The 11,134-nt window shown below is 40.5% G+C and overlaps 1 protein-coding gene and 1 non-coding gene across 2 annotated transcripts; both read right to left on the reverse strand.

The window, feature by feature from the left end:
• Nucleotides 1-5,623: 5,623 nt before the first annotated feature.
• rpl18a (ribosomal protein L18a) lies at nucleotides 5,624-9,612 on the reverse strand. Its single transcript, XM_041977311.1, has 5 exons — nucleotides 9,497-9,612; nucleotides 8,060-8,239; nucleotides 7,784-7,913; nucleotides 6,005-6,114; nucleotides 5,624-5,762 (listed from the first exon to the last, which is right to left on the reverse strand). The coding sequence occupies exons 1-5, from the start codon at nucleotides 9,512-9,514 to the stop codon at nucleotides 5,670-5,672; spliced, it is 531 nt and encodes a 176-aa protein (XP_041833245.1). The 5' UTR covers nucleotides 9,515-9,612; the 3' UTR covers nucleotides 5,624-5,669.
• Nucleotides 8,307-8,439, reverse strand: LOC121635139. The gene has a single exon (XR_006009355.1). It is a non-coding gene; the product is annotated as a small nucleolar RNA SNORA68 (small nucleolar RNA).
• Nucleotides 9,613-11,134: the final 1,522 nt, after the last annotated feature.

The following is an 11,134-nucleotide window of genomic DNA, read 5'->3' on the forward strand; positions in this document are numbered from 1 at the left end:
TGTGCAGATCCTTATAGGCTGTTGGATCCATTTAATTTGAGGGATGCATGGAAAACCTGCAGGATTGTGGCTCTTGAGGACCGACGTTGGCCACCCCTGATCTAAACATAAAAACCAGCCAACCAGCTGCTACTCCTGGAAGGAAACAGAAAACCACCTGCAACGTCTGCAAGAAAATAAAGCTGACAATCACCAGGAGCACCTAGAAAAAGACAGAGAAGCTGGAAAAAAATCATGAATCACAACAACAAAAACATCAGCAACACAAAGAAAAAAACATGAACAACACTGTAGTTGTTGGTGATTGAACCCACAGGCTGATACAGGACTGGATCAGCAGGTGAGTGAATGTGGAGGCAAAATATCAAGAATGATCAACAATGGTGCAAATGTGACCGAGCCCCTGCAAAGACCAGAGGGGCCCTCAAGACCTGGGAGACCAGCAGCCACCCCAGAGTACGAATCCCAACCAGCCCACCACAAGGACTACCATGCGTCCACCCTGAAGACGGCCAAGGAAGGCCCCAGCCAGAGTGCCCTGTGGCCATGAAGCTCAAGCCCCAGAGGGCCAGGGATTACAGTCACCAGCCCCCAGTGGCAGGCAGAGCGCAAAGCCCTCAAACGGCCACCATGGCCAACGCAGGTCAGCATCCAACCCAAAGCCCCATACAAGCACCTGGAGGACCAGGGTACCTGCCTGTCACCTAGTAGCTGCTCCCCCGACCACTCCTTGTGACCCTGCAATGGATTAAGGGACTATTGAAAATGGAAGGATGGACTAAAGAATGAGTGGATGAGAAAACTTAAAAAGTAAATCAACCAGCTGTAGAACATCCTGTAGCATCAACCTGCTGTCCTCATTTCGTCTCTGAGCAGCAGGAAGTGGGGACAGCTGTGATTTAGTTGTGTGTTTCCTGTGTTGTTGACACGTTTGTTATATATTTATTATTTTTGTACTGTTGACATGATGTCGCCCTGGTTATCTGCCCTGATATTCCAGTAACCCTCAACAGTACTTCCACAGAACTCATATACAGTAAATACTGTTTAAGATGTACCAGCAGAGAACACTTTGTCCTCTGGTATTGTTTTGTCTCAGCATTCTGTCTTTTCCTGGCTGTTTGGTGTCTTGTTGTGGACACGCCGTGTTGGCTGATGAGCAGGCGCCATGCTGGGAGCGAGCTGGAGGAGCTGCTGGGTTTGATGGGAGCTGACTGGGCGTGTGCAGAGCAGACAGCAGCAGTGGGTGGCTGCAGGAAAGACCTCACTCAGTGATGGAAAACATTCCTCTCAATGACTCACCGTCATAAACATGTAAAATCATTACAGATACATGACAGAGAAGCCTGAGCTGGCGTCCAACTGCCTCTAAAGCAAACCCGATTAACGCCTAATACAGACGCTTGTTTGTAAGTTGGATCCAGAAACATTTTCCTCTATTTGTGACTGGCTCTTTGCAGAAACTACTGAGAGGAAGCAGGTTACAGCTTCAGAAATGAATTCCACACAAAGAGGCTCAGTATGAGCTTTTATTGTTGGGATTAAAGGGCTCAGAGCTCAGCGACTCCACAAAAAGTTAAAGTTTCCCAGTGGAGCTCATTGTGGACGTCGCTCCACCCACAGACGCTGAAATGAAGCTGGCGGAGGTCTGCTTGGTGGACAGAAAGTCACAGTTTAAACAGCAGAAAGGAGGAACATGCTGCTTTTCTCTGAAGACTGTTGCTTCCTTTCTATTTATATCTCTTTCTGGTTGTTTTGTCTCTCTAACATCAACTTTTATTCTGTGGTTTTGTTCTGTGTCTGTGGTTGTTTTGGTCGCTAAGAAACTTTTGCGGATAATAGAGGGAAAATTCCAGGCCAGTTGAGGCAACTTATGTTCACAAGTTGCCTCAAGTTAGTCGCGTGAGTAAATCTGAAGAGTTGTCTCATGGTTGTGCAAGTAGAGACGTCCTGATCAAGGTTTTATACACCGATACAGATACAGATATGATACAGAATATGATACTAATATGATACAGAGTACAATACCGATATGATACAGAGTACGATACCGATTTCATACAGAGTACGATACCGATATGATACAGAGAATGATACCGACTTGATACAGAGTATGATACCGATGTGATACAGAGTATGATACCGATGTGATACAGAGTATGATACCGATATGATACAGAATATGATACTGATATTATACAAAGTATGATACCAATATGATACAGAATATGATACAGATATGATACAGAGTATGATACCAATATGATACAGAATATGATACAGATATGATACAGAGTATGATACAGATATGATACAGAATATGATACTGATATGATACAGAGTATGATACCAATATGATACAGAATATGATACAGATATGATACAGAGTATGATACCGATATGATACAGAGTATGATACTGATACAGTGTATGCTACAGATAAGATAGACAGTATATACAGTAGGATATTATTAGAGTAAACCTGATGTAAAACAAAAATTGGGATCTAATTACAAAACAGATTCTAAAAGACAACAACTAACAAAGAGAGATAAAAAATCCGCTGCACAGATAGCAAACAAGATTACACAAGACTAAACAAAACCAAGAGACACAGTTCGACTCTGTGGCTAAAATAAAGGAAACTTCACCACAGAGATGCAAAGAGACATCATGTTGGAAGAACACCTTCATCATCAGCAGGTGAGGAGGAGGAGAAGGAGGGTCCAGCAGTGAGCTGCTGTGTGAATGATGAAGAGTGAGTTGTTGACATGCCAGTCTGCAGATTTTACTGGAACATGTTCCCCCTTCATGGTAAGACAGAAACTCGTTTCATGCTTAGAGCTGAGCTCCTTCATGTGTTGGACAACAGTGCGGTCGTGTGGACAGATGGCTTCACTGCAGCTGCAGGACTAAATATTTTATCTAGTCTATGCATGGCTGAGGATGGTATATTAACAAATTAGCCACTTCACTGGACATTAGTGAGTCATCCAACACACTGAAACTCACTGAAGAATAAATAAAAATATCACAAAATTTAATATATATCCTTATATTGTAATTATCAAGTTTGCTTCAGCGATAAACTGGAGAATAAATGACACAGCTATATTATTGTCAGGGAGCTCAGTCTCCTGCAGTTCCCTGATCTGCCACAGCTGGTCCTGATCAGTTCATCTTCATCAGGACCTATTGGATTCACCTGATCCACAAGGTATATAAGGAGCCTTCCTGCCCTTATTCCTTGTTGGATCTTAACCAAAGCACTTCACGGACTCACCCCTTTTCTGCTCCACGCGCTCATCTCCCAACCGACTCTTCCAGGTCTGTTTACACCCTGATCTTTCCTGGTATTGTGCTTCTCAATAAAAAGGGGTAAACTGCCTATGTCTCAGCTGAGTCTGCGTTACAATTACATTGAATTTTATATTATATAATTATGATAACATTATTTTATAAATATTTTCATACAATAGATAAAAAAAATTAACTAAATGAAAAGTCAAATGACATTAAAATATTTATTATTCTTAAAATTGTGCACCTTAATCTCTTATTTTTTTATTGTTATATATTTACATTATATGTGTATATTAATATGCACTTTCCCTTTTAAAAAATTAAAAATAGACTCAAATTAAAACCCAAAGAATGCATCTCTGTACGTGTCAAATTGTTGGTGGAAAAAAAGTGGCTTTGTTTTTTAAAAATAATGCGGAGGGTTAAGAAACTGATTTATTTTCTTAAACTAACTAGAGATCACTTCCTGTCTGTTTATCCTCTAAACCAGGGAACAGGAAACTGAGGCTACAATTCACACAGACTCACCAACGTTGGACAATAGAAGATGGAGAAACGTTGCTGGTCTGATGAGTCTCTATTTCAGATGTTGGGCTCAGAATCTGCTGGAAACATCATGAAAACATGGATCCATCCTGCCTTGGATCAACACTTCAGGCTGCTGCTGGTGTAATGGTGGGGGGAGATTTTCTTGGTCCACTTTGGGCCCCTTAGTACCAACGTGGCCTGGTTTAACCAGCACAGCCTACCTGAGTATTGTTGCTGACCATGTCCATCCCTTTATGACCACAGTGGAGCATCTTCTCATGCTACTTCCAGCAGGATAATGAACCATGTCACAAAGCTCAGATCATCTCCACCTGCTTTCTAGAACATGACGATGAGTTCACTGGACTCCAACGGCCTCCACAGCCACCAGATCTCAGTCCTCTACACCAGCGGTTCTCAAACTTTTTTCAATATTGTTCACTTTTAGACTAAATTTTGAACCCAGTTCTCCCTAAACCAGGTTTCAGTTACATTCTAGTCGGATCACATCTCCAGCGGGTCAGACAGTAAAATGACAGCATAAAAAATTTTAAACTCCACATTTTTAACTGTATTTTATCTCAGTTACACATTTATATAATTTTTTTTTTCTAATTACATATATTAAATGTTTATTTTTATTTAAAGTTTTTTTTTTTTTTAGTTCCTTACAAAACAAATCAATCAATTCAAAGTGGGCAGAAAGAAGAAAATCTTATCTCACAAATAAAAAAGTAAACCAATAATAAATCAATTTTATGTAACTAATATAAATTAATAAAATACAACTAATATATAAAGCCAGACTGTAGAAGCTGAATCTTTTAATCCCAGTCAGCATCAGACATGAAGTTTCCAGCCTCAGTTGTCAGATTATGAGACTAAAATGATGTAAAATGAATGTATGAATAGATGTAGCAGCATAAAGGTCGACCAGAAGAAGAAAGCAGAATTTATTACTAACAGAACTTTGTAGAAATAACACACAGACCAACAGTGACCAAACCTTTTCTCATCTCATCGTTCTCTCAAGTCTTGGCTTTCAGGAGAAAAAATATTGTTATTGAAACAAACACACAACAGAAACTATTTCCATGTTTCCACTTTTTCCTCATTTCCAGTTATTCCTGCTACTATTTACCTGCTATCCTCACTAAACCAACTCCAGCTCAGCTGCTTTGTGGCGCCACCGTGCATCAGAAACGTCTTCTTGGCTTTATTCCAGCCATAGAGGAGCATTATTTTTCTTCTTTTCACACACACATAGAACTTTCTGCTCACTGGTTGATCTTTGGCTGCTCCTGATTGGACGTTACCGTCAATCTAAGCTCTCTGATTGGTGGAAAGTCTGACAGGAAGTGGCTTCATCATCATGTCCAGGTCTAAATAGAGGTCTCTTAGCAACATAGTGGTGATGGGGATATTTTTATGGTGAAATGTGATAAATAATGCTGTTATCATGGATCATTGTGGATTTACCAGATAGAGTCTCTGAATAAAACTACATTTAGTGGCTGGATTGTAAACCTGCTGGACGGGACAGAAATGCCTGGAAAACTTCTGTAGATCAGCTAAAGGGTTAAATATCCATCAGTTTACCCCACAGAGCTACACACCACCACTCCTGAGACACTGGTGCTGATGGGGGAGATCTGGTGGAGGTTTGGGAGTTAAACTACCGTTTCTATGAAAGGTTTCAGTTCTGTGATCGACATCTTCTCCATTTCAGTAAACCAGTTTAGTTCTTTTCCAGTTCAGGTTTCATGGCTTCAACAGAAATGAGACGGATTTGTTTCCTTTAGATGTGTTTTATTATTTCCCGCAGAAAAAGGACAGTTTTAGTAGAAGGTGTTTGGTCTCTTGGTGGTGAAGCGGGGTTTGTGCTGGCGACGCAGGACCCTGTGAGGCAGAGGGAACTTGATCTTGGAGTCCTGGAAAGAAAACAGGTCGCATGTTCAGAACATGAAGGCTGAATAAACAGATGTAAAACCTGATAAAAATGTTGTGTTGCCAGTTTCTGAACCGCCAGGTTTGCAGATTGAGTCTGGAAATCTGGAAGAGGAATCTGGCGTTTTTTTCTGGCGGGTTTTTGAACAGAGCTGACGAGCGTGGCGGCAGCTCCGCGAGAGACCCGCCTCGGTTCAGAGGGGATGAAGGGGAGGAGGAGACTCACGTGGAACTGCTTGATGGCAGGTCGGCGGCATTTGTTGGCGGCAATGACCTGAACCTTCATGATCTGGATGGAGTGGGCGCGGGCGCGATGGCGAGCTCCCATATCCCGATCTGGAAGAGAAGGAGGGGGCAGGGTTGCTCAGTGAGATTTCTAACAATTTTTAGATCATTTATTTTTATTCTTTAGATGCTGAATTTTTCATTTTCCTCCCCAATTACTGCAGCCCGCATTAATGTCATTTCCTAAGATGTTAGCAGGTTATAATGAGGTCAGAGCACCCCCTGCTGGGTCACAAAGTGAACCAACAGATCGTTCAACAGCCTCCACCTTTCTGCACCTGGTTCACTCAGTTTCACATCAGATCACGTTTAGGTTTGTTTTTCCTCCACAAAATAACCCTTTTAGATCATTATGCCACAAAATAGCCCAAAAAAACTGCTTAAAAACATCACAGATAAATAGTTTTTTACACTTTCAAATCTTTCAAATCAACTTCAATTCTAATAAATTATTTTTTAAATCAAATTTGTAATTATTCAGATTATTTTAACACTTTAAAAATGCTGATGTGTCATTAAATTAGCATTTAATCATTTGTCAGCATTTTATCAAGGATTTACCATAAAATACATATTTGGGGGCTGGGGGACCCTATTCATCTTAAATGACTAAAAAACTTGATAAACTTATTCTGTTGAAGTAAAAATTCACGTTCTTTAAAAAAAGAAAAGATTCATCCGATATGGAGAAAAAACCAGAATGGAGGCCAGAAACCGAGGAATAAACAAGCTGGAAGTCCCCGACGACCTACAAGGTGACGTTTCCAGATTAAAGTTTCAGTGAAACAAAGAACCCAAACTCCAGGTTTGATCAGGACCGAGCCAAGATCTCATTCTACATTTTCTACACATATCTGGGTCCTGACCCTGCTTTCAGTCTGTGGGACCACTTTCAATTCCCACTTTTACCAGCTGATGAGACTCAACTAAAGACAGAAACATGCTGGTCCAGCTGGAGCAGGTCTCGGTGATCCGGAGCCCATGTTTTCTCTCAGGCTGAGAACATTCAAGGTAATGTGAAGCAACTAAAACACATTCATCCTCGTTCATCTGTAGGTAGTTTTTAGTCCGGACTCCTCTTCTTTAGTCCTCCACATGCCAAGTTTCTGCCTCCATGCTGAGATAAGCCAAGTTTCCAGCTACCATTGTTTGGGAATCACCTTGCTGCTGCTAAAATCATGTTTTCTCTCAGACTTTCTGATGTTCGCTAAAGAAAACTAAAGAAATGTTGCGACTTTGTGACAAAAAGATCCAGTTTAAACTGGTTCTTTGCCAAGTTGTCCGTTACGCATCAACAACTCTGGTTCATCTCTGGAGTTAGGAGCCTTTCTTCTGCCTGAATGAATCACAGGTCAGAGTAGAGTTCATCTGGAAGTGGTCCAGTACCAGGACTGGACCAGATATGAGGTTAAAAAGAAAAAAAAAGAAATTTGGAAATTTAGAAAATGTCTAAACAAAACTTTCAAAGAGATTCAGAAAAGGTTTATGTAAACATGAAGAGGCCAAGATGGACCTGATGGACAGACAGTGCCAGCACGCTGTCAAACATGGACGGACGTACTGACTCCCATGAGAAGTTGTCACAGAGTATACCCTAACCCCAGACGTTAAATATGGCTGACGCATATGGAAAATCCCCCATTTCCTGTTTAATGTGCAGGAGTGAAACAAAGCAGCTCTCTCCTACGAGGAGAGGAGGAGGGATTTCTGGGATACTTACAGCACTGAGTGACAGCTCCAGAGGTGGTCAGGTCTCTGTACTCTCTGTACATGTTGTGGGTCCCACTACGAGAGTCGTAACGCAGCCAGATGCCAAAGTTCTTCACTTTCAGAGGCGTCTTCTCGTGGACCTGAAGAAACAGATTGGAGGTTTGTCAAAGTGGATCAAGGCTCAGATTTTACACAAGCACCCAAAATATGTTTACTGGTAAATTCTACCTTTAAAACCTAACACAAGGATGTGAGGCCAGTTACGCCTCCTCATCTCCACACCTACCAGGCCACAGTAGACAATCTCCCCGGAAGCCTTCTTCATCTTCCTCAGCTGGGAGACGAAGTACCAGAAGCGGGACTTTGCCACGATGTGGTTGGGGGCAAAGATCCTCATGCGGTACAGAGGAGGTGTGGGGTTCTTGGCAGAGGGCAGCAGACGCCCAATTACTTTATACTCCCTAAGCTGGAGGCAAAAACAAAAACATGTCAGCTCTTCACATCAACTTTAAGTGTCTATACACTAAATGTTGGCGTGTTGAACCTTGAATTCACTTTCAAAGGCACTGCAGCATCAAAGAAAGGCGACAAGGATCAATTTTCTGTTTGCACACCAGACAAAATCACACCACTGAACACGGCGTGACCTTTGGGTTTGGGTGCAGATGTTTTGATGAAAGGTACACGTGTATGCAATTTATTTCCCTGTGTTTTCATAAATGTATACCATTAATGTTTATCTTAAATCTAAGATTTCACCTGAATCAAAGGTTACAAAAGATACCAAGTAAAGCAGCTAAATGATGAACATTTCCCTGAAAAGCAACTATCATCATACCAAGGCATCAAATACATTCTGCATCTAGCTTTCAGTAGCTGAATGATCTAATAGCATCTTGAAATTAAACTTAACTCGTAGCTGTGCAGAAACCATCACTGCATTAATGAGATAAATGAGAAACTTAAAATCTATTTTAAAGCTAATTCTGCATCATTTTAGGCCGCTGTGTTTCATTGGATTAATAGACGCTGCTATGTGTTGCGTTCAGGTTCATGATATATGAAAGCCTGTGCAAACAAGTTTTAATAAATATGGTTTCTGACACCTGGATAAAAGAAGACGGCAGCAGATGTGCTCTTTTCTTCCTGACTAATAACCGCACAACCCTGATGGCAAAAACTGATGTTCTCACATAACTGGTCACACAACGAGTGACAAATTTTCACACTGAGACACAACCCTTGATTTATCCTTATACGCATATACACATCCGCAGTGAGAACGGTAACAAACTAACAAGTTTTTAAAATACAGCTCGTTAACCTGGGTTAAAATCCACGTTGAGAGCGCACTAAAGCTGGAAAAACAGTTAGCTTAAAGCAAATCAGCTAGAGGGTTGACAAGGCATCTTAATTGGCAGTCGGACCGTACTGACATGTGCTATAAAGTTATTTATTTTGTACTTTCATCAATTATTTAACTCCTTTTCAGTACTGTTACTTGCTCAGTTTCAACTCAAACCACCACGGTCCACATGGTGTCGCGGCCGCCATGTTGTAGCCGCAGAAGCATAGGGGCAAAAAGGAATAAAATGATTGCTTTAACCTTAATTTGTTGGATGAATTAAATTACGATTTAAACTAGCTAAATGTTATATAAACATTTTTGCCCTCTATGGTCGTATGTGGACGGTCGTTCTGGAAAAATATAGATTTTACGTACTGTGCCGGACGCCTTCATGGTGTCTCTCGCTCACTGCCACAGTAAAAGAGGAAGTAGTAGGGCGGAGTCTGCGCATGTCAAATGGAGGAGCGGCGCTCTGGGCTCCATTTACCCGGATGTACTAACAGCCTGTCTGAATGTGCCAGTTTGATGTGGTCTGAGAAGAAAATAAACAGTCACAAAAGCTATTCTTTTGACATTTGTCTAAAGATGCTTCCATTTATCCTTAATGTATCGTTAAAAACAATCTAATCACATAACTGAAGGATGTCAGTTTGTGAACAAGGACTGTAATAAATTATTCAGGAAAAACGTAAAGAAATTAATTTATCCGTCCAACGATTATCTTTGTAACAGACTTAACTTTGGTACTTTTGTAATTCTGTCATGGAAGAAATTAAGACTGGTTTATTTTTATTGGGCCCAGATATAGACGACATTATGGCTGACAATATAGGAAAATTGCTTAACAAAATTAAGACTAATTTGGATAAATGGACTAAGTTAAATTTGACATTATGGGGGAAAGTTAATACAGTAAAAATGGTTATAGCTCCACTTATTAATTACTATACGGGAATGTTGCCTATGTGCATCCCGCGGCCACTGATATTAAGTTATAACAATATGATAAAGCACTTTCTTTGGAATGGTAGAAAACCCCGTATCAATATTAATCGACTTTACCAGCCCAAAAAGGAAGGGGGACTTGCCCTGCCCAATATAGAGCACTATAGCATTTCTTTCGAGATGTCTCGATTAGCCAAGCATTGGGCAGGGGAGATCAACCTGGATTGGATTCTTATAGAACGAGAACTAGCATCTCCGTTCACGCCAATTGAAATTTTGCTACAAAAAATAAGTAAAGACAATAATTTGCAAAATCCTATTTTGAAATTTTCAAAGACGGTATGGTTGGAGGTACATAAGAAATACAAACTTATCCCTTATATTCAAAAATATGCCCCCTTGTGGCATAATCCTAAAATTAAAATTGGTAAAGAAACTATCTATTGGACACAATGGTTACGGAAAGGTATTAGAACTGTTGGTGATTTACTGGTTGGAAATGTGTTCATGTCATATGATGATATCAAATGCAAATTTAATTTGGAAGGTCCTGGTCATTTTTGGAAATATTTGTAAATAAGGGATTGTTTAAAAGAAAAGGTTAAGGTATTGCAGGAGCAAAACCCGGTGGAGACGTTTCTGCGATTACCCACACTATTGTGTAAAGCCTCAAAATGGTACAATATTTGCCCCTGGATTTCAAAAGATATAAGTAAAAGTCTCAAAGTAATATGGGAAAAAGATTTAGGTTGCAAAATTGATAATGATTTGTGGGATTCAATCCTTTTAAATAATGGGTTATACATTAGAGAAGCCAGGGGTAAATTTATCCAGTACAAAATTTTAAATAGATATTATTATACACCATCCAGACTTTGCAGAATGGGTGTTGGCAGAGATGATCTGTGTTGGAAGTGTCAAATGAGTAGAGGTACTTTGATACATGCTCTCTGGGAATGCCCCAAAGTCTTTCCGATATGGGACAGCATTTTGAGTTACATGCAGGGCTGGTTACCTTGTACTTTGCCTAAATCACCCAAACTATGTTTATTAGGAGATAAAAGTGAG

This window comes from Melanotaenia boesemani, chromosome 23, assembly GCF_017639745.1.
Source record: "Melanotaenia boesemani isolate fMelBoe1 chromosome 23, fMelBoe1.pri, whole genome shotgun sequence".
Taxonomy (NCBI): Eukaryota; Metazoa; Chordata; class Actinopteri; order Atheriniformes; family Melanotaeniidae; genus Melanotaenia; species Melanotaenia boesemani.

Excerpts from the sequence above, each read along its gene's own strand:
- rpl18a (XM_041977311.1), bottom strand. Across the intron at positions 7,914-8,059 it reads AGATTGTCTACTGTGGCCTG|GTCCACGAGAAGACGCCTCT; the intron begins GTAGGTGTGGAG and ends CTGTTTCTTCAG. Across the intron at positions 5,763-6,004 it reads CTGCCATCAAGCAGTTCCAC|GACTCCAAGATCAAGTTCCC; the intron begins GTGAGTCTCCTC and ends TTTTCTTTCCAG.